The sequence below is a fragment of the Leopardus geoffroyi genome, chromosome E2 (genome assembly GCF_018350155.1).
Source record: "Leopardus geoffroyi isolate Oge1 chromosome E2, O.geoffroyi_Oge1_pat1.0, whole genome shotgun sequence".
Taxonomy (NCBI): Eukaryota; Metazoa; Chordata; class Mammalia; order Carnivora; family Felidae; genus Leopardus; species Leopardus geoffroyi.
In genome coordinates this window covers 10,179,878-10,203,091 of record NC_059335.1, presented here as the reverse complement: position 1 = coordinate 10,203,091, position 23,214 = coordinate 10,179,878, and the positions used below count along the sequence as shown (strand labels likewise).

Here is a 23,214-nt window from a genome sequence, read left to right as displayed (position 1 = left end):
TCAGTCTCCCGGGGCCTTGGGGCCCCTCGCTCCTTTTCTTTCTCCTTGGTTACCTCCACCTGCTTTTACTGATTCCCATGCCCGCCCTTCCCGGTCGCAGGAACCGCCACTCAGAATGTGGACAAGGGTCAGGTTTTAATGTCCCGGTCCTCGGGCCGTCCAGCGCCCGGCCCTTCCCCGTGGCCCAGCTGTTCACTCCGGTGGCGGCCGGCCGGCTTCGTCGGGGCCTTCGGCGGTGGCGGTCCCATCGTCCTCGGGCACCAGTTCCACATCCAGCTCCAGCTGACCCATGTAGAGACCGACGGCACAAGCCCAGAGCAGGCCCACGGCCAGCACGGCCCCCACGCCCGCCGCTGCGCCCCCCAGCGACAGCTGCATGGGTCCCCGCAGTGCAGCCAGGCCCACCACGTAGGAGGCACCGCCCCACACGACGCACAGGCCGCCCAGCAGGAAGAAGCCTGTGCGAGAGGGCAGGAGGCCACGGTCAAGGAGAGGCAGGGCCTGAGCTCCCAGGCTGGCACTGCAGTGGGGTGGATGGAGGATGGAGAAGCGGGGGGGGGGGGGGGGGGGGGGGGGGGGGGGGGGGGGGGGGGGGCGGGGCGGGGGTTCTGGGATCCAGAGGACTCCGGGGACCGAGGCGGGTCAGGGGACCAAGGTGGAGTTACAGAATGAGGCAAACTCAAAAGCAGGGTAGGCGTCAAGAGTAGTGCAGAGCCAAGGTCAGAGACATGAGGAGGTATCGGTATCAGAGGAGGTGTCCCGGATGGGGAGGTGGGGTTCAGGACCAGAGGCGGAGTGGGGAGCTGGTCTGAGAGCAAAGACAGGGATGAAGTGGCAGGGCCAGTCTGGGGCTGGGCCAGCATGAGGGGCTAAGACGCGACCCTCATCTTTGTTGGAAAGTCAGATCGGAGGGGACAAGGACCCACAGCCACCCCGTGGGCCACCCACTCGGGTGATCCAGTGGCCACAAAGCAGGGGCGGGTGGATGTAAGGTCCACAGTCACACGTGAAAATGAGGTGGCTTCTGGTGGGGGAGGAAAGAGTGGATGGCGGTGGGACAGGGCAGGGAAGAATCTACACCCACGGGGGAGGTTGGGGGTTCTGCCCTCCTCAGTGGGGGAGCAAGTGCCCACACTCCCTGGTTGGGGCGGGAGTGGGGGTCTGCACTCACCGTAGGCAGCTTCCCGACCCATGTCACTCTGCATGAAGGAGATGACCCCAATGCCTGATGCCAGGAGGCCATTGCGGAACCAGGAGAGGAAGGCTGGAGGAAGGGGTGAATGGGGAGGGGAAAGAAATCAGCATCAGCCTGTCAGCCCAGACAGTGTTATCCCATTGCACCCCAAATCCCCACCCGGTCCTGACGGCCCTCCACTTAACCTTAACCCCCGCCAAACTGTAGCTTCCATCCATCCGAGCCCTCTCCCCAAACTCTGCAGCACCAAAGATTCAACATAGTCTGCAGAATCTGCAGGAGAATCTAGGAACCAAAATTGCCGAACTTATTTAATATGTTTAAAAAATTTTTTTAACGTTTATTTTTGAGACAGAGAGAGACGGAGCATGAACGGGGGAGGGTCAGAGAGAGGGAGACACAGAACCTGAAACAGGCTCCAGGCTCTGAGCTGTCAGCACAGAGCCCGACGCGGGGCTCGAACCCACGAACCGCGAGATCATGACCTGAGCCGAAGTCGGCCGCTTAACCGACTAAGCCACCCAGGCGCCCCGAAAATTGCCGAACTTAAATATGAGGACAGGAAGATCCCGAGGGGTCATCCTGGTCAACACCCCTCCTCTCCCCATACATGTGTGTATCCCCCTCCCGCCTCCCCGCTCTGGGACAAACTTCTGCACTTCAGGCCTCTCTCCAGCCTCCCCCTTCAGGGAGCCTCAAACGCCAATCATCTTGCTACCGCGTGTGAACTTCCTTGCTGTTATTCACATCCATTCAAATCCCTTGTGTGGCGCTAACCGGCTGGTCCGGGTAACAAACCCCACACCCACTCCCCATCCACTATCGACACATGAGGCCCCTCCCCCTGCAGCCTGGATCACCTGGCCCTCCAATCAGCCCAGAGCTTTTCTTGTATTGGTTGTTCCTTCCTCCAATCCGGAACTCACCCCCTCTTCTGATGGGATCCACGCTCCCGCCTAATGCAGAGTGGTCGCCTCTTGGATCTGAACTGGCTCCTCCAAGGCGGACCCCTCCAGTAGGCAACACCCCCGCCCTTCACCCTCTTCGGATGCCTCTCTCGCCCAGGCAGCGCAATTTTATAAGGCTGCCTGTCCTACCCCGACCAACCTTTCCAATCCCCACTGCGTCCCACTAGCCGGACACCGTCCCCTCCGCAAGCACTTCTATGCGGACAGACTGCGCTCTTGCAGCAAGCGCTTCCCTGCGCTTTTACGGAAGCCCTTCTCGCTCCGGAGTCCCAGCCCTGTTTCCAGCAGAAGCTCCACCCCCTTCCCCCACTCGCGCGCGCCGACAGCTCGGCTATCCGGGACCCCCTGTCCCCTCGGGGCCGACCCCAGCCCCAGCCTCAGACCTGTCTCATGCGCCTTCCGGAGGAGCCAGGCGTCCGCACGGTCCAGCTCGGACACGGGGGGCGGCGAAGCCCCGGCGCGGGGGCCGTGGCCGGGGGCGAAGGACCCTCGGGCGCCCCCGCTCCGGGGCCGCGGAGGCGGCAGCAGCGCCCCCCGGAAGCGGAGCCGGGCCAGTCGGGCGGCCCGAGCCCACCACCAGCCGCCTCCCATGGTTCCCACTACGGCCGCCGCTCACCGCCCCGCCCCCACGGGCTCCCGTAGGCTGAAGCCCACGTCATTCAGGCATGGCGGCTCACCCATTGGCTTCGAGAGCGCCACTCAGGGCTGGCGTCCACGGTCCATTGGTCGAAATAGCGGTGATTCCTCCTCTGTCATCTGTGCCGGTACTGCGCGTCCCACCTCGCTTCTGCTGCTGGACTACGAATCCCAGCGATCATTGCGCCCGTAGAAGGCCGGTCTTCAGAAGGCGGAGGCAAGATGTCTGCCGGGACTTGTAGTTTATGTTAATAACTTTAATTCTAATAGCCAATCAACAAAAACAAAACAAAGCTGGGATACTTAATGCAGAACCTTTGCAACATCTGGAATAGCCCGGAGGAGAAAGTAAACCTCAACATTAATCCCACTGATGAGCAGTTACTGCTATCGGTTGTACTCTTGCCCTGTCTTTTTTCTAGGCAAATGTCAAGTGAGATGCCCTTTGACCCATTAACTTTTTTCATAGAAGTCGAGAACATTGGCTGATGGCATTGAATACTTTTCATAATTTTTATATTAAAAATATGATTGGGGTGCCTGGTTAAGCCGCCGATTCTTGATTTCCACTCAGGTGGTGATCCCAGGGTGGTTTGATCGAGACCCGCCACCGGCTCCACGTGAGCTTGGAGCCTCCTTAGGGTTCTCTTTCTCTCGCCCCACCACCCCCGCCTCCCTCCCTTCCTCCGCCCCTCTCCCCCACTTTTGCAATATCTCTCAAATTAAAAATAAATAAATCATTGGGTACCTGGGTGGCTCAGTCGGTTGAGCGACCGACTCCCCGATTAGGCTCAGGTCATGATCTGTTTTGTGAGTTCGAGCCCCACATCAGGCTCTGTGCTCCCCTGCTCCTGCTGTCTCTGTCTCTCTTAAAATAAATAAACTTTAGAAACAAAAATAGGGGTGCCTGGGTGGCTCAGTCAGTTGGGCTTCCGACTTGGGCTCAGGTCATGATCTCCCCGTTAGTGAGTTTGAGCCCCGACGGGCTCTGTGCTGGCAGCTCAGAGCCTGGAGCTTGCTTTGAGTTCTGTGTCTCCCTCTTTCTCTGCCTCTCCTCCGCCTGCACTCTCTCTCTCTGTCTCTCTCTCAAAAATAAATAAACATTTAAAAAAATCTTAAAAAATATAAATAAATAAAAATTAATTTATTTTGGACATGGTACAAGAGACAAAACATACAGAAGGATCTAATGGAAAGTAACCCCGTGCCCCGGGCAACCATCCCCCTCTTCTGTTCCACAGCATCAAGTTTAATGGTTCATACTGATGCATTACAGGTTGGTACCACAGGTGATCCCCATCTGTAGGTTGTTCCCAATTTTCCTTGATATAAACCATTGTTGTTTCCTTTTAGGTCTAAACTTAGGTCTGAGTCTGGACAGACCTGATCCCACTGGCAAATCTCAGCAGCCAGCTTCTGCCTCTGGGTCCACACATGGCTTTATACCCCCCCTTACTACACTGTGTGGTAATGATCTCTATACTGATCTGTGCCAACAGGCTTCACAGTTTTCAGTGGACTGGGTCCTTGATTGATGTATCTCCTATGCCCTCAACCCAGTGTAAGTAGGGAACTTGGTAAATAATGACAGCAAACATTTATCAATGACTTTGCCTGTGCCAAGAATTGTGCTAGGCATAGTCTGTGCGTAATGTTATTTAATTCTCATTGTAACCCTAGGAGTTAAGAATTAGAATAGGGGCACCTGGCTGACTCAGTCAGTGGAGTGTAGGACTCTTGATCTCGGGGCTGTGGGTTCGAGCCCCATGTTAGGTGTAGAGATTACTTAAAAATAAAATCTCGGGGCACCTGGGAGTTCAGTCGGATAAGCTGTGGACTCTTCATTTTGGCTCAGGTCATGATCTCACAGTTTGTGGGCTCGAGCCCCGAGTTGGGCTCTGCACTGACAGTGCAGAGCCTGCTTGGGATTTTCTCTCTCTTCCTCTCTCTCTGCCCCTCCCATGATCTCTCTCTCTCTCTCTCTCAAAATAAGTAAATAAATATTTTTAAAAAGATACATTAAAAGATAATATCTTAAGGAGTACCTGGATGGCTGAGACAGTTTTAAGCATCCTCCCGAGTATGTCATGATCTCATGGTTCGTGGGTTCAAGCTCCACATCGAGCTGTGGAGTCTGCTTGAGATTCTCTCTCTTAAACTTCAAAAAATAAATAAACTAAAATCTTAAAAAAGAATCAGAGGAGGCGCCTGGCCTGGGTGGCGCAGTCGGTTAAGCGTCCGACTTCAGCCAGGTCACGATCTCGCGGTCCGTGAGTTCGAGCCCCGCGTCAGGCTCTGGGCTGATGGCTCAGAGCCTGGAGCCTGTTTCCGATTCTGTGTCTCCCTCTCTCTCTGCCCCTCCCCTGTTCATGCTCTGTCTCTCTCTGTCCCAAAAATAAAATAAAAAAACGTTGAAAAAAAAATTTTTTTTAAAAAGAATCAGAGGGGCGCCTGGGTGGCTCAGTTGGTTAAGCGACCGACTTTGGCTCAGGTCATGATCTCACAGTTTGTGAGTTCGAGCCCCGCGTCGGGCTCTGTGCTGACAGCCTGGAGCCTGCTTCGGATTCTGTGTCTCCCCCTCCATCTACCCCTCCCCTGCTCACGTTACGTGTCTCTCTGTCTCTCAATAATAAATAAATATTTTTAAAAGTTTAAAAAAAAGAATTGGAATATTCCCTCTTTTATAGAAGAAATAAAATGAGGCTCAGAAAACTGAGGTAATAAAAGCTGGTGTTTACTGAGCACTAACCATGTGTCAGATTCAGTGCTCTTGCTTTACATGGATACTCTGATTAAATCCTCAACATAATCCTCTGTGATAGATACCATTATTATACCCATTTTACAGAGAAGGGAGACAGAGCGGTTACCTTATCCTAAATCACATAGCTAATTAGATAAGTCCAATGCTACATTACTAGCCCCAGTGCCATGCAGCTTATACTCATTTGATCTTTCATTCATTCATCATTTGCTCAGCACTCACTCCCTGACAGTTATGCTACACATTTGGTACAAATCAGTAAACAAAACAGACAAAATTTGGGGCACCTGGCTGGCTCAATCAGGGGAGCACGTAACGCTTGATCTCATCATTGCGAATTTGAGCCCCACCTCGAGTGGAGAGATTACTTAAAAATAAAATCTTTCAAAAAGGGGGAAAAAGGGGGGGGGTCACCGGGTGGCTCAGTCAGTGGACTGTCCAACTCTTGATTTTGGCTCAGGTCATGATCTCACAGTTGATGGGTTTGAGGCCCGCATCTGGCGCTGCATTGACCGTGCAGAGCGTGCTTGAAACGATCTCTCCCTCTCCCTCTATCCAACTCGTGCCTCTCTCTCAAAAAACAAATAACCTTAAAAAAACAACAACAAAAACAGACAACATTCTCTGCCCTGAACTTTCTCAATCTGATCAAAGACATCTACAAAGAAGTCACAACCAGCACCATTCTTAGTGGTGAAATATTGACTGCTTTTCCCCTAAAATTGGAAACGAAGCCAGGACTTTCATTCTCCCCATTTCTAATCAACATTGTATGGGAGGTCCTCACTAGTGCAATAGGCAAAATAAATAGATAGAAGGGCATCGACATAAGATAGAAGATTGGCACTGTTGATATTTGCACATGTGATTGCTTATGTGGAAAATTCCAAAAAATCAAAATAACTACTAAAACTAATAAGTGAATTTAGCAAGATTTCAGGGTACAGGATCAATATACAAAAAATCAATTTTATGTTTATATACTAGCAGGAAACAGTTGCAAAATGATACTAAAAATAAGTTCCTGGGGCCGCCTGCCTGGATGGCTTAGTTGGTAGAGCCTGCAACTCTTAATCTCGGGGTCGTGAGTTCAAGCCCGACGTTGGGTGCGGAGCCTACTTAAAAAAATTTTTTTTCATATATTTTTTTTAAAGTTCGTTTACAATAGTATCAAACCCCAAAATACCTTCGGAAGTATTTTAACAAAACACATGCAAGATTTCTACACTGAAAACTACAAAATACTGTTGAGGTACATTAAAGATCTAAATGAATGGAGATATATACCATGTTCATGGATTGGAAAGCTCCTCGCTCTCAGGGAGCTTCCGTTCTAGAGATACAGGCAGAAAATAAGCAATAAACATGCTAAGTAAGTACATTCTAGGGAAAGCCCAGGAGACTAGAGGAGCCCAGAGAGGGCACCTCACCCAGCCTAGTTGAAACCTGAACTCTGACTAGGCATGGACCAGATAAACCATGATCAGAGCCTTGCAGAAAGAATCTGTGGCCCAGAAAAATTACACTGAGTGGAGGACACTGAACATAAACAATCATTTACCATCACGAGATGGTTTCCTTTCCTTCCTTGGGCAGCCATCACAATTATATTTTCTAAGATGCCCTACAATGTGTAGAGATCGTTTGAATCCACAAAAGCAGCTCTCTGACCACCTTAACCCCAACCAGAGCAAGAGGACCTTCCGAGGTTACCCCCTTTAGTTCCTGGGTCACCTGTAACTCCTGACACTGTGCAGTAGAAAGCCATAGAGGATTTATGCAGGGGACATATGACGTTCCACTGATCTGTTAAGAACACTTCCACCTCCCTGCGAAGGCTGGGTTGTAGCAGGGAGAGATAAGAAACTCGCAAGAGGACAGGAGATCCTGCCAATAGCTATCAATTTCTCTCCATTTCTTTCCTAGTTCAAACCCTTGCTATCTTTCACCTGGACAGCTGAAACCAGCCCACTTATTGGGCTCCAGAACGCCCTCAGGGTACATTCTCCACTTAGTAGTTCGGCAAATATTTATTGAGTATCTACAATGTACCAAGTTCTGCCTAAGACCCTGAGGATATAGCAGTGAACAAGACAGAAAAATGATGTGTCCCAGCCCCTATGGACATGGCAGCACTGGGAAAGGGAGACCAAGGAAGGATTGATATATTTTCAGGAAGGTAAATCCATCCAGAAAATAAATCTAGGTGATGAGGTAGAGAATGACAAGAGCATATGGCAGCCAGCTTCTAAGGTGACCTCAGCCATCGCAGTTTGTGTTGTCTCATCCCATATTCTAAAGACATACATCAGATCATGCTACCCCCACCCCCATCCCTGCCCCAGCTCTGGAGTGCTCTGTGTGGCCAGTAGAATACTGTGGAAGTGACAGAGTGTGACTTCCAAGGCTGGGTCATAAAAGACATTGTCACTTCCACCTTTCTCTGTGGGAAGCCAGCTGCCGCATCGTGAGGACACACAAACGGCCTGGTGAAGAGGCCAGTAGCCAGCACCAGCTTGCCGGCCACATGAGCGAATTTCCTTGGGAGGTTCTCCAGTCCCCGTCAAGCCCTTGGGGGACCACAGCCCTGACCAGAACCTCATGAGAAATCCCAAGCCAGAACCTCCCCAGCTAAGCTGCTCCTGTGGGTACTTCCTGATACACAGAAACTAAACACAATAATACGTGTTTATTGTTTTAGGCTTCTGAGTGTTGAGGATGTGACATATGAGTGGCAATATGAGTGACAAAGAGTTATCGATGAGGTGATGAGGAGGAGGAGTACTCCAAGCAGAGGGGATAGATAGCAAGTGCAAAGGCCCTGAGGCTGGAGTGTGCTTGACATGCTGGAAGAATAGCCAGGGGGCCCCACGTGGTTGGAGCAAAATGAGCAAGGGGAGAGGAGAGGAGAGGAAGTCAAAGCCAGATGGAGAGTCAGGTTGTTGGTGTCTCGTGGGCCACAGTGAAGGCTTCCTCTTTAATTTTAAGTGTGATGGGAGCTGGGGAGAGTTTGAGCTGAGGGGTAGCATGAACTGACATATATGTCTTTAGCGTATGTTTAAGTATTTATTTTGAAAGAGAGAAAGGACTGAGCAAGGGAGGGGCAGAGAGAGAGAGAGAGAGAGAGAGAGAGAGAGACAGAATCCCAAGCAGGCTCTGCTCTGTCAACAGAGAGCCCAACGCAGGGCTTGAACTCACAGACCATGAGATCATGGCCTGAGCCGAGATCAAGAGTCCGACATTTAACTGACTGAGCCACCCAGGCATCCCAGAGAGGATGTTTTAAATGAGCAGCTAGTGATGTGTCTCTAGCTGAAACCCTTCCGCAGCTCTCCATCACCCTCTGGAACCTTGTCTACGAGACCTGATCTTAATCTCCCAGCGAGAAGAGCTTAGATTTTATGGAGGGGGAGGCAAGTTGGGAGCCCCGGAGGGGGTTGAACTTGGGAGGGAGTTCAACTGGGCTGTAACAGCCTGCCTGCTGGCAATGAATGCTAAGCATTAAATGGGATTAAGTGGAACAGAAAATATTGGAGACACATTTTTCACATTCTTGGCTGGTGAAATGGTTTAGGCTGATGAGAAGGGAAAGAGAAACGAATGCCAGAAAGGGTCAGGGCAGAGAAAACAAATCCTCCTTAAAGAGACAGATCGTGATGTTGGCCAGCTGCCTCTGCACTTGTAATTTGATCAGTGGTGCTAATACACGAACTGTCCGGGAGCTTTAAAGACAAGTTAACGCTCCAGCCTCATCCCGGACCAACGCAGCCATATCTGCGGATGGGAAGCAGGAAGTGGGCATTGGTATTCTTTTACAGGATATATATCTACTCACCACGAAAAGGAAATGAAAACTGTGTGACATGATGGAGGTGTTAGCTCACGTTCCAGTGGTAATCCTATTGAAATACTATATATAAGTGTGTGTGTGTGTGTGTGTGTGTACATATACACATGTATATATGTAATCAGCGAGCATCAAAGCACCATGTTGTGTCTTAAACTTACGCAATGTTCTATGTCAATTACATCTCAATAAATTAAAAAACGTTTTTTAAAGTTGACTTCTTTTGAGAGAGAGAGACAGAGAGAGCAAGCAGGGGAGGGGCAGAGAGAGAAGGAGAGAGAGAATCCCAAGCAGGCTCTGCACCATCAGCATGGAACCTGATGTGGGTGGGGCTCAGTCTCACGAACTATGAGATCATGACCTGAGCCAAAATCCAGAGTCGGACGCTCAACTGACTGAGTCACCCAGGCGCCGCCCCCGCGCCCCCCTCCCAATTTTTTAATATATTTTTATCAACAGCTGACCTGGGGGTGCTTGGGTGGCTCAGTTGGTTTTGTGTCCAACTCTTGATCTCAACTCTGGTCATGATCTCACGGTTCATGGGATCGGATCGAATCGTGATCCCATGGTTTCTGTCTCTCCCTAGCTCTCTGCCCACCCCCCCACCTCCCCTCCCCTCCCCATCCCACTCACAAGTGCACTCTCTCTCAAAATGAATAAACTTTGGTTCCCCGGGGGCTGAGTTGCCTGAGCATCTGACTTCAGCTCAGGTCGTGATCTCACGGTTTGTGAGCTCGAGCTCTGCATCGGGTTTTCTGCTGACAGCACAGGGCCTGGAGCCTGCTTCGGATCCTCCGTTCCCTCTCTCTCTGCCCCTCCCTCTCTCTCTTAAAAGTAAATGCACATTTAAGATAATAATAATAATAAATAAGCTTTAAAAAGAAAAAAAGAGCTGACCTGATGTCAGGCCCCGTTCCAACCACTGTGGCCACAACAATGAACCAGAGACAAAGGATCGGCTTTTGTGGCAGGACTTTTGAGCGTGTGTTGAGGGGTCACAGGGCAGGTCATGTGACCCACAAACCAAGCATTTTATTCAGGTTGCTCTCTAAGTCCTGCGACACAACTGTAACACTTCCTCTGACCAGGTGCTCACCGTTACCCTCTGTCTCCCCCTCGACCAAACCTTAGGCTACTCTCCCCCGGGCCCCCCGCTGGCCTCGAACCTCAATTCTCCAAGTGCTAACTGAGCTCGGAAATGTGGGACATGTCCCTTTGCCAGCATCTCCCGAGACCCGCTGACCACAGAAGGACACGTTTCCTGTCAAACCACACTGGTGACTTCTTTCCTCTCTCCGACCCAACTTCCCCAACTGCCAACCCAGCTCACCATAGAGAAGCAATGCCCTTTCCTGTTTGACCTGGAGACACTTGCAGAGACCTCTTGAGGTCAGAACAGCCTCCTCACTGTAATGGTCTTTTTTTTTTTTTTTTTTTTGAAGATTTTAAGTAATCACTACACCCATCGTGAGGCTCGAACTCACGACCCTGAGATCGAGAGTCACCGGCTCTTCCGACAGAGCCCCTGTTCTGGACATGTTGGGGGGGGCCTTGTGTGTCTGGCTTCTTTTTTTTTTAAATTAATATAAATAAACTTCTTTTATGAAATTTGTTTTTAATGTTTATTTATTTTTGAGACAATGCAAGAGACAGAGAGAGACACAGAATCTGAAGGAGGTTCCAGGCTCTGAGCTGTCAGCACAGAGCCTGACACGGGGCTCGAACCCACAAACCGCGAGATCATGACCTGAGCCGAAGTCGGACATTTAACTGACTGAACCACCCACGAGCCCCTGTCTGGCTTCTTTCAGTTAACTTAATGTTTTCACTTTTTTTTTTTTGTCTTTTTGTAGGGGATGAATTTTCTTTATTCACTGATCTGTGATAATCTTGCAAGAAAAGCTTATTACACCATTCCGTAGTTCATAAGCCGTTGGGTAACTCAATTCTATTAAAATGTTTTTCTCTCACCCCACTTTACCCCCATTCTATGTGAAGGCATGCTTTACCTTTATATTTCTTACTGGCTATTATTATTTAAAAAAATTTTTTTAGTGTTTATTCATTATTTTTGAGAGACAGAGAGTGTGAGCAGGGGAGGGGCAGAGAGAGAGAAAGACACAGAATTTGAAGCAGGCTCCAGGCTCCGAGCTGTCAACACAGAGCCCGATGCAGGGCTCGAACTCACAGACCCCGAGATCATGACCTGAGCCGAGTTTGGACGCTCAACCGACTAAGCCACGCAGGCGCCCCCAAAATTTTTAATGTTTATTTATTTTTGAGAGAGAGAGAGCGTGAGCAGGGTAGAGGGAGGGAGAGAGGGGGACAGAGGATCCCAAGCCGACTTCATGCTGATAGCAGTGAGCCCAATGCGGGACTCGAACCAACAAACCGTGAGATCATGCGCTGAGCTGAAGTCAGATGGTTAACCATCTGAGCTCCCAGGCCCCCCAATGCATCTGTTTTCTTTCTTCCTTCCTTCCTTCCTTCCTTCCTTCCTTCCTTCCTTCCTTCCTTCCTTCCTTCCTCTTTCTTTCTGAAGGAGACAGAGTGTGAGTGGGGGAGGGGCAGAGACACACACACACACACACACACACACACACACACACAGAATCCGAATCAGGCTCCAAGCTCTGAGCTGTCAGCACAGAGCCCAACACGGGGCTCGAATTCACAAACTGCAAGATCATGACCTGAGCCGAAGTCAGCCGCTCAACCGACTGAGCCACCCAGGTGCCCCAAATGCACCTGTTTTCAATGCTTGGGGGTTTGGTGGGAAGCATGGCCTGAAAGCCAGCTGCTCCCCTTGGCTTGGGGCCTCTTCCTTGAACCACTCCAAACTTTGCTTCCCAGTTAACCTCTCTGATCTCCTGCCTCCTTTTTTTTTTTTTTTAAGTAAATCTATTTATTTTGAGAGAGAGAAATAGCTGGGGAGGGGCAGAGAGAGAGAGAGAGAGAGAGAGAAAAAGAGAGTGCAAGCAGGGGAAGGGCAGAGAAAGGCAGGAGTACAAAGGATCCGGAGCAGCCTCCGTGCTGACAGCAGAAAGCCCTTCGGGGAGTTGAACTCACGAACCACAAGATCATGACCTGAGCCGCAGATACTTAACCAGCTAAGCCACCCAGGTGCCCCCCTCTTGCCTCGAATTTATTGAGGGTCCTTGTGATGACATCAGGCCCACCCAGATAATGCAGGATTGTTTCCCCATCTCATGACCCTTACTTAATCCCACCAGCAAATTTCCTTTTGCCATATAACATAGCGTTCTCGGGTTCCAGGAATTAGGGGCGCATTAAAGGCTTTTACAAGAGGGAGGCCGGAGGACCAGTTAATAGTGGGAGATGTGACAACAGGAGCAAGAGGTCAGAGGGACAGAAGGAAGGGGCCAGAAGCCAAGCACCGCAGGAGGACTCTAGAAGCTGGAGAGGGCAAAGAAATGAATTCTCCCCTGAACCCTCCAGGAAGAACATGACCCTGCTGAACACCTTGATTTTAGACTTCTGATTTTCAGGACCATAACAGGATACATTTGCATTATTTTTAAGCCCCTTAAGTTTGTGATAATTTATTACAGTGGCAAACACGGTTACCAAGCCTGACCATGAATACAAGTTGCCAGGAGGTGGGAGGTCTGGAGAGGAAAGCAAATTGGTAATTGTGATCACTTTAAGAGCTGGGAAGTCCCATGCTGTATGTAGGATTTAGGGCTGTGCTGTCCCACATGGCAGCCACTGGGCACATGGGCCTATTTATTTATTTAGAGAGAGTCCGTGAACGGTGGGGGGGTGGGGGGGCAGAGGAAGAGAGAGAGAATCTTAAGCAGACCCCATGCTGAGCCTGGAGCCCCATACAGGGCTTGATCCCCAGGACTCTGGGATCATGACCTGAGCTGAAATCAACAGTTGGACACTCAAGGAAGCCATCCAGGTGCCCCTTATTTATTTTTTTAACTTCACACTCAGCGCAGAGCCCAATGCGTGGGGCTTGAACCCACAATCTTTTTTTTTTTATTAAAAAAATTTTTTTAATGTTTATTTTTGAGACAGAGCATGAGCAAGGGAGGGGCAGAGAGAGAGGGAGACACAGAGCCCTTGGCAGCCTCCAGGATCCAAGCTGTCAGCACAGAGCCTGATCCGGGGCTCAAACTCACGAACCGTGAGATCATATCCTGAGCTAAAGTCAGATCTTTTTTTTTTTTTTTTTTTTTTTAATTTTTTTTTTCAACGTTTATTTATTTTTGGGACAGAGAGAGACGGAGCATGAACGGGGGAGGGGCAGAGAGAGAGGGAGACACAGAATCGGAAACAGGCTCCAGGCTCTGAGCCATCAGCCCACAGCCCGACGCAGGGCTCGAACTCACGGACCGCGAGATCGTGACCTGGCTGAAGTCGGACGCTTAACCGACTGCGCCACCCAGGCGCCCCTAAAGTCAGATCTTAAATGACCGAGCCACCCAGGCACCCTTGAACTCACAATCTTGAAATCAAGAGTCAGTCACTTAACCAACGGAGCCACCCAGGCACCCCTACATGGCCTATGTACGTATAAATTCACATGAACCAAAAATTAAAATCCAGTACCTGGGCTTAAGTGCTCAGTGTCTCTACATGGGCCCAGCGGCTGCCTTCCTGGACAGCAAGGAGAGAGTCCATTTCCATCCCTGCGGAACATTCTAATTAACGGGCAGTGCTGGTTGAGAGAATAGGGCACAGGGAATGTGTCATAGTGTGTAAAGCTACAAGACAAACCTGAAAGTAAGGAAGAGGGGAGGGAGCAGGAAGTCGATAAAAAAAACACCTAAAGCTGACACAGTTTAAGAGAAACAGAGTAACCACCAGAAGAAATAAGAAGGAATGCTTAAAAGATTTTGCCTTTCAAATCATCTTTTGGAGGGATATGGTGGAATGGGGCAGGGTGGGTGCGACGGATTGAAGTGTGTCCTCTCAAAATTTCATTTGTTGAAGCCCTAACCTTTAGCGTGGCTGCATTTGGAGACGGGACCTTTAAGGAGGTAATTAATTACGTTTAAATGAGGGGATAGGGTGGGGGCCCTGATCCAGGAGGACTAGCGCCTGAGCGCTTTCTGGCTCTCTCCACCCGGATCCCCTGGAGAACGCCATCCCCAGCCCCACCCCACTCACTCATTGGCTGGAGCGGCCTGTCGGGGCGTGGCCTCCATGCAAATGTCGCGGTGAATTTCAGGTGCTGGGGCTTTGGGTGAGCGACGCTCCCGGGCAGTGGAAGACACCTTCTCCCAGGCCACCATACTTCCTCAGCTGGCTACTGTAGCCCGTGGCAGGACCCCTGCAGGCAAGGAGGATGCCTGGGAGAACCTGGGAGGGCTGGTGTGGAGGCATTAGCGCTGGTCTCCAAGCAGCTCCAGTTGTCCGTCTTCCGGCCCCACAGCAGAATAGCACCTCCCGATACCCCTGGAAGTTTGGCTGGAACCCGCTTTAGCCAATGAAACACAACAGATGTGAAGTCCATGGCTTTGGGAAAGAAGCAGTTAAGGGCTGGGGGGTGGGGGGTGCTATCCTCTGCCTTCCCTCACCGAGTGGTTTCAGGGGCGGAGCCTCAGCGCGGGTTCCTTCCTCAGTGGCTATGATGAGCAGAACTTCCGGCCGACCCATGAATGAGCCACTGCGATTTGGGAGTTAGTGTTTCTGCAGCATAACCTTGCCCATCCTTACTTACACAACTGATACACTCCCCATCTTAAACAGTTGTTTCTATACTAGTCTTAACAGATCCTCACCGGGGAACCTGGGTGGCTCAGTCGGTGAAGCATCTGGTCCTTGATTTCAGCTCAGGTCCTGACCTAACAGTTTGTGAGTTCAAGTCCCTGCCCTGTCAGGCTCTGCGTTTGGGATTCTCTCTCTCTCTCTTTCTCGTTCTACCTCTCTCTTTGCCCCTCCCTCGCTCAAGCACACTCTTCCTCTCAATATAAATAAACATTAAAAAAAAAGTAATCCTAGGGGCACCTGGGTGGCTCAGTCGGTTAAGCATCCGGCTTCGGCTCAGGTCATGATCTCGCAGTCTGTGAGTTCGAGCCCCGCGTCGGGCTCTCTGTGCTGACAGCTCAGGGCCTGGAGCCTGCTTCGGATTCTGTGTCTCCCTCTCTCTCTGTCCCTACCCTGCTCTCACTGTCTCTCTCAAAAATAAACATTAAAAAAAAAAAAAAAAAGGACTGTGAATATTGAACTCTGTTCTGATGTCTGCAAGTTGTTTTGAAATGCATCCAAATATGATGGATGGGTGGGGAGGGGGATGGGCAGATGGCTGAACTGTGATAAAGCGTGTATGGTACCATGTTCACACCTGTGGAATCTAGGCCGTGGGCGGGGTCAGGTGCCTGAGGACAACCTGGCATGGTTGCCGGTCCTAATGCCCCAGGAATTGGGTGAAAGTGGAAGGCTCTTGACACAGCTCTTGGCCTCAATCACCAGCCGGTGCCCAATGGCCACTTGTGTCCTCAGGCTCCATTTCTTCCTCCAACAGTGATACTCAGGGCTTCATGCACTTCTGGAGATGCCGCCCGTTCCTGCGGCTCTCCTGACCAGCTCTGTGCAGGAGCCCCCCAGCCTGCGACCACAGCTGCTTTCGGCCAGTTCCCAGACCACGTCCTCCTCTGAGGTGCCATCTCTGCCTTCCACTGGGCTGACCAGACATCTTCTCTGATCCCTCGCGGTCACCCACCACGTGTGACTGTGACCGACCCCTATCTCCCCCCCAAGTCTCAAGCCTATTTGCTCCCCAGCTGCCTGCTCCCGTTGCTTTGTCATCCCAGCAGGCTCGCCCTAGCCAATCCCTTTCCTACGCTCGCGAGAAAGAAGGTTCTAGGCTCCGGTCTGCATGACCCAGTCATTACCTTACTTGAACACAGACTCTCCAGATTCTCTCCCTGTGTCTGCAGCACCGCCTTCGAGGATCTCCAGGACCTGCCAACGTGACCCAGGCACCAGCTCCCTTCCCCTTGCAGGGCTCTGCCCCAGGCCGGTGGGTCGCCTCAGCAGGAGCCCAGGGTCGCCGACAGGAGCCCAGGGTCGCCGACAGAATCTGATGCACCATGGGTGCGTGCCCATGCCTGACTGCTGGCTGTATTGTCACTGTAACTGTCAACCCCTGTGCCTCCCCCCACCTTACAGAGCCTTGCGGGCTCAGCCTCAGGATGCTGGATCTTTGTCGTTGTTCACGACTAAACACAAGACTTCTGTTCTCCTCTTCCCTGGGACCAACACAGGACGGGGCGCACAATCTGATCCTGGCTGACAAGACCGGACAGGAAGGGTCCTGAGGGACTTCCAGAACTGTTCCCTTGCTCCTGAGAAGGTACAGAAGAATTCCTTCCCTGCTCCCACACTTGGCTGAGGCGAAGGCTGTCGGGCGCTCTAGCCATCTTGTGATCACAAGGGGGTGACCGACAGTCTGAAAACCGGCCAGGACCTGTGTGAATTCACAACTCACTCCAAGCTGACCAACCCTGAACTGCCCTGTTGGCCTTCCAGAAATGCTGGACTCCTGGCTGTTGAAGCCAAGGGGAGTTGGGAACTTTGAGTTGCAGGTGAAATCAACCTTACTCAGTAACGGATGAATTGGAAGAAATTCAAAGATCGCATCCTGAGGTTGTGACATGAACTTAGAGCTTAGCAGCCTAGACCAGCAAGCAGTGGAAGGGCTCCACCCTCCTGACCTCATCACCTCCCAAAGGCCTCACCTCCTAATACCGTGGCATTGGGTGGGGGTGGGGGTGGGAAAACAGGTGTCAACATATGAGTTGTGAGGAGACGCACGCATTTAGTCTGTGCTGGTCAGGGCTCCCATTTTGGCGCATCCCCAGGAGCCAGCCCGGGGGTCTTGCAAGTTCACACTGGCCCCTTCCGTGGGCTGGACGGGGGCAGGGCCGTGCAGCTCACCGCTGCAGCTCTGAATGCAGGGACTGGCCCAAAGCGGGGGTTCGGGAACCGTGGGAGGCAGGTGCCAACCACTAAGGAAAGCAGAGGCGGTTCGGAGGCCCCGATCCCATGAGGTCATCACGAATGTCACCCTGGGGGCCGGCCACCGCGAGAACCCATACAGGTTTTCTCATTCCCAGGGTGGGGGATGGTGGGAGCGGCACAGAGAGGCGAGACCGCAGGATTTTTAAAATAACTGCATCCTTTAATGGCAGTAATACAATTATTGGATTAAGAGACCACAGGAGAAAGGGCAGGTGACATTTCTGGAAGACAGAGGAGGAGTACAAAAAGGGAGCTGGGACAGTCATGCGATGATCATTGTAAAAATACAGTACGTTATATACATATTTGCACCATCAACTTTCAACTCTGAAGTAATATTTACACTTTTGTTACAATCCTGGTTAGAGAACATTTTGTTTTTAAAAGCTTGGCCTGATGGCAAATGAAGATTTTGGGGGGAATTCATAGTCCCGTGAGGTTCTTAGGCTGAATATTCCTAGAGGAGGGTTCCAGCTTCTATTTCATCCACAGATTTCGGTTTTAAAAAAGTATTTAATTTTGCTTTTACAAAAGGAAATTCTCAAAGGAGGGAGGGAGAGAAGGAAAAAAACCCAAAAAACAAAAAACCCACAGCCACACTGTGCATCTTTACTTTTTACAAACATCAAGGGCTGCAGCCCTTTGCTTCAAGGCCAACACTGGCGGCTGAAGAAAAATCTCACTAATGATTGTTTAAAAACCACAAAACGAAACAGACAGAGACGAACCAAACCAACCTGATCGCGGCGCACTGACCCTGCGGGCTGCCTCTTCCCACCCGTGCTTCTGGCCCCAAACTGGACAGTTTTTCTTCCGGGGGAGAGGGGTTTGGTACAGGAGCCTCATTCACCTCCCACCCCAAGGAGGTGGGAGGGGAACCCTCTGGCTGGATCACCAGTTTTCTTCATTATTAGCAAGAAAGAGATGGGGGCCTTTAGCAAGGCAGTTGGGGTGATGGGACAAGAGCAAGGCAAGAGATGGCCAGCACCTGCTTATGCACAGGTAGGAAGGACCCCGGAGCCATGGGCCGGCCTCCCCAGGTCCCATCCACAGGGTGAGCCTTTTCTGGAGCTCTGTGGATGGGGCTGGACCTCAGCCAGGGGCCTGGGGCAGGTGGGGGGTGTCCAGTGCAGATGTCTCTGTTCCCATCCCGGCTCAGCCGGAGGAGGGGAGCAGGATGCAGGCTTCTGGTTCCACGCCCTCCACCTGCAAGCAGGGGGTCCTGCCGGTTCTCTCCTAGAGAAGGCCCAGCGGCCCCCCACCCTGCCCTGGCTAGTCTCCTGCCCTTTCCTCAAGCCCCCCAAATCCAACACTGTGACATACCTCTGAACCCGTGCACCTGTTAGCTGGGAAGAAAAACACACTAAAACCACGGGCCCTACAACAGACGCGGTGGGAGGAGGTTCAAAGCAAGCGGAGAACAGAAACACTTTGCAAGAACCCCCCGGGGCTCTTGTCGGGAGCCTGGCGGAGCGGCCACGCCACGGATCCTTGAGCTGTCCCCAGAGGGGCTGGGGCCGGCACACTGGGTGCTCTGGCTTCGGGGGACCAGGAAAGACCCCGGGCTGAGGGGAGGACGGCGTGGCCGCGACGGGACAAAACGAGAGCTAATACTGACAGAAAACACGCGGTCTGCGGAGGCTGCCTCCTGGAGGCAGCTTTCGGGGGATGCCGCCCCACACCAGCCCTGCCGTCTCCAGGTTCGTCTCTCACCCTGGAGTCTTCTGATGTGGGCGGAGGGCACAGGTCTGAGGACGAACTCTGGACGGAGGGCAGCAGGGAAGCCGGTGTGCGAATCCACAGGAGACGGGAGCAGAAATGGCTGTGCCTCTCCCAGCTCAGACAGCTTCCAAGGGCTCTCTGCCTTTCTTTCAAATCCTTTCCTTCCTCGGGCCCCTGAAGCGGGTCGTCGGGGCCGGCCCACTGCAGAGGGGATGGGGTTCTAGAAATGCCTGGACCTGCTTCGACGCAGGGTCTGCCCACGGTCTCGGCTTCATCTCTCCCCACTCACACGGGGTGAGCAGCGTTCAGTGCCTTCTGACACCTACTGTTCCCTTTGTCCTCGGGTGTGGGCTGGGGGGGGGGGGGTGGGGGGGGTGGGGAGGAGGAGGGGCCCAGCTTTGCCCAGAAAACCCACTGGACCTCCAGCCACCAGACTGGGGCTCCAGCCTTCAGAGAGTCCCTGATAACTGAGCCTGGCCAGAGGAAGGGCCCGCTGGGGCTGAGGCCCCAGGGACTTCCAACTGTTCATGTGCACAAGTAGGTTTCCTTGGCGGGAGCCTGGGAGCCCCGCAGCACTGACCAGAACTGACTGAAAATGGTTATATACAATTTATGTGTTGCAAAGAAAGTACTATTAAAAAAGAAAGAGAGAAAAGGGGAGGGAGAGAAAAAAAAAAAGGGGGGGGGAACCACCCAGAGCCCCCCTCCCCCCAAGTTCTCAACTCTGGTTGCTACCCTTAAATATTGCCCTGGGAAGGGTGGGGTGCGGGGAGCGCTTGACTCCAGCTTAACACTACTGGCAAAAGGGGGAGGCAGTGGGGTCAAAGCCTTTAAAAACATCTTTCAGGGACCCCGCGTCCTGCTCGCCCTCGCGGGCTGGGCTGTTGCCAGCAAATGGGCTTCCAGAGCCCGTCTTGGGCGTCTGTTTCACAGTCCCAAAGAGGGTGGGCACGGGCAGGTTGTGCACGCCAGGCTGGGGCGGGGCGCCCTCTGGTGGCAGGGCACCCGGTGTGGTGGTGGGGGCCGCGGAGGCCTTGGGCCGGGGGCGGTTGTAACTGTTGTATCGGTCTGTGGCTGTGGCAGTGCCCCCGTCTGCACCGGGCTTCCCGGACTCGGGCTGTTCCAGGGCGGACTTGCGGACGAATGGGGGCTCCTTGGCCTTGGCGGCCGAGCTCTTGCCATTGCCCTCAGGGCCTTTGGGCTGGGTGCCCGCATCGGCGGCTGGCTCCGCAGTTTTGCCACCTGCGTTGGGAGTCCTGGGGTCGTAGAGGCTGATGCCACTCAGCACGCTGCTCTGCCCACTCCCGCTGCCCTGGCCCAGCCCGCCGGCAGCCAGCACTCGGGGGTCATAGGGGGCGGTGGCTGGTGGGGAGGACTCCCCGCTGGGGCTGGCGGCTGGAGAGGGTGCTTCGGCGGGGCCGGGCTTGGCAGCCCGGGAGGAGGCAGCAGAGTCTGCTGGTTTCTGGAGCCGAGGGTCGGTAGGTGCCTTCCGCACCCGGGGGTCACTGGGCTTGTCGCTGGAGCCAGGGGCCGCCGAGGGGCCGGTGGCATTAACAGTCTTAAGGATGCGAGAGAGGAGCTCGAAGTCGGGCAGGTTGGAGCTGGACGCGCCGGGGTCTGTGGAGGTGCCCAGGCGCTGTCGGGGGTTGGGAGGTCCCGTGGCAGCGCCACGGTGCAGCCTGGGATCCAGGGTGGGCATGGACTGCAGGGCTGCAGGGACCGGGGGCACCGCGTCCTGCTTGGGAATGGGCAGGGGGATCAGGTCCTCAGGATTCCAGAGCACAGTGCGGGCGAAGCTCGGCTTGCTCAGGGTCACGTCCTTCTTGATGTGGCTGAACTGCTGCAGCTGTGACCGTGGGTCCCGCAACGGGGGCCCAGGGAGAGGGTCCAGGGGAATGGTCATGGCCTTCTCCCGCAGGGCCCGCTCCCCTTCCTCCTCTTCTGCAGGGGGTGGTCCAGACCCTTTGGAGCCGCTGGGGCCTGCAGGGCTGGAATGAAGGCCGCCTTCGGGCTTTGGGTTGGGCAGGGAGCGAGCCAGCCGAGGGTCGGAGGGCCCCACGTCTCCTGGGCCAGACCCGCTGGAAGCCTCGGCATGGCGGGTGAGTCTGGGGTCCCGGCTGAGGCGAGGGTCGGCCAGCCGGCCTCCCGTGGGGTGTCCTTTCTGGAGACGGGGATCCCCCAGCCCGCTGTTGCTCAGGTCCCCGATGGAAGCCTGGGGTCTGCTGGACGTCTGCTGTCTCAGGGTCTTAAGAATGGAGGTGACGCTGCTCCCACCCTCATCCTCGTCACTTGAGTACCAGTTTCCGGTGTCACCTGAGCAAGAACAGAGGTACAGGAAGATGAGCGGCCACCGCCACTGCCACCAGTCCGCAGACCCACAGCGGCCCGCTGGGTGAATGGCTCCTCTGCCTCTCACCTCTCAGAACCTCAGTTTCTCCTTTCCTAAAAACCCCTCCCTCTGCGGGCTGCTACGAACAGCCACGAAACTCAGGTGGGCTGAGCACCAAGCCTGGGAGATCACTGGCTACTGTTTCTGGATCCTTCCCCATGTGCTCTATCTGATTAATTCTCATGACCACCCAGAAGGCAGTGTTACTATCACGCCCATTTGACAGACGAGAAAGCGGAGGCATGGACGGTACCTTGAGATCGAGGGCAGAGCAAGGACTGAGCTCAGGATCCCAGCCCGGGGCTCCGACACCTCGTCCTCACCTGCCATGGGCTCGGGTCCCAGCATGGCAGGCCCTGCCCTGGGTGCCTGGGAGCACCTAGCACTGACTCCGCTCTTTCTGTGCTTGGGGCTCACAGACACCGGCCCCCAGGCCCCTCGAAGCGTTACCATATCCCGGCGAAGGGCAGTCACCGGCTGATAAGAGACGGGGCCAGGTGGGCAGACTCAGAGATTGGCCCAAGTCCAACCTTCTGGGCAGGTGAAACCGGGGCCACCGAGGGAGGGCGTGGCCCCCTCTTCCCACTGTCCCCACCTGCTCCCAGGCTCCAGCTCCCGGTTCTAGACACCATTTGTCCGCCCCATTTCCTCCTGGGCTGGATGCCATCAGATCCGCTGTGTGGCACCAAGTGACCTGGCAGCTGGGACTGTGCTTATTACTGGTTTATGTCAGCAACTGGCTGTGTCATCTGCTGACTTCCGGAGAGCATGGTCTAGGGAAAGGAGAGCTGTGAGCCTCCTCTCTAAGGGCTCAGAAGGGAAACCCTGTTGGCTGCTGTCTCCTCCAGGGACCAGCCCACCTCCCTCCTCAATGGGATCAGGGTCTCTCTCGACCCCCAAGATACAGAAAGGCAGCCCTGACTTCCAATCTCCTCGGGGACATGCAATGCAGCAGCTCCAGCCGGGCTCCGCGGCCCTGGGCAGGGGTCCTCTCTGGCCACAAGCTCCTTTCCGACACAGAGCCCAGCTAGGCCTTCCCCACCTCTCCACGGCACAGTGGCCTGGGGGGCCTGTGCCTGTCGGGGGAAGCCCCTGCCCCTGGGGAGGACACATGCCTTCCTCATTCTCCCGGTCCTGCTTGCTGCTCTCAGCCAGCCTCCTCGCTCTCTCCTCCTCCTCCTGCTGCTTCTGCTGGATCCTCAGGTACAGGGCCCTCTGGGCTGAGGGCAGGAAGTCGGGGACACCGGCGCCCGGCTTCGGCCGGCCTGGGGGCCCTCCCTCAGAGAAGCTGTCGGGCTCCAGAGGGTGCTCGGGGAAGAGGTGCTCCCCAGGCTCCCCCGGCAGCTCTTCGTAGTGCCCGTAGTCCTCTGTGGCAGGGAAGAACCGAGGGCTCGTGTCGGGAAGGGCCTTGCGGCACCAGCTCCACCCCACCTGCGCGCCCTTAACTGGAGAACCCCCCCCCCCCCCGATGGCGATGGGTGACGATGTGCAGCCCGTCCCTTCCTACCCTCCCCAGGAGGGTCCCCACAGAAGGCCCAACAGCAGGGGACGGAGCAGCCAACGGGGGTCTCCCCACCCAGGATGCAGCCACTGAAAAATGGGGTTCACAGCACGATTTAGTGATGTGGGCGGGCAAATGCTCATGAAGTGAAAACGAGACGCAACGTCGTACAGATGTTTACAAAATGCAACGAAAAG

The 23,214-nt window shown here is 53.7% G+C and overlaps 2 protein-coding genes across 10 annotated transcripts in view; both read right to left on the bottom strand.

Moving 5' to 3' along the window:
* Window positions 1–116: 116 nt before the first annotated feature.
* On the bottom strand, window positions 117–2,792 carry TMEM160 (transmembrane protein 160). The gene is made up of 3 exons (XM_045441943.1): window positions 2,547–2,792; window positions 1,172–1,264; window positions 117–458 (listed from the first exon to the last, which is right to left on the bottom strand). Exons 1-3 carry the CDS (start codon window positions 2,752–2,754, stop codon window positions 193–195), a joined length of 567 nt encoding a protein of 188 aa, XP_045297899.1. The 5' UTR covers window positions 2,755–2,792; the 3' UTR covers window positions 117–192.
* Window positions 2,793–17,544: 14,752 nt separating this feature from the next.
* The window catches only part of ZC3H4 (zinc finger CCCH-type containing 4), a 44,735-nt gene continuing 39,065 nt past the window's right edge, over window positions 17,545–23,214 (bottom strand). For 7 of the 9 annotated variants that reach the window (XM_045441930.1, XM_045441929.1, XM_045441932.1 and 4 more), the window contains 2 exons: window positions 22,632–22,883; window positions 17,545–21,440 (listed from right to left, as the gene is read on the bottom strand). In XM_045441930.1, the coding sequence (XP_045297886.1) occupies window positions 19,921–21,440; window positions 22,632–22,883 (1,772 nt within the window). In that variant the 3' untranslated portion in view covers window positions 17,545–19,920. The remainder of the gene's footprint in view (window positions 21,441–22,631; window positions 22,884–23,214) is intronic. The other 2 variants (XM_045441935.1, XM_045441934.1) reach the window with 1 other exon arrangement.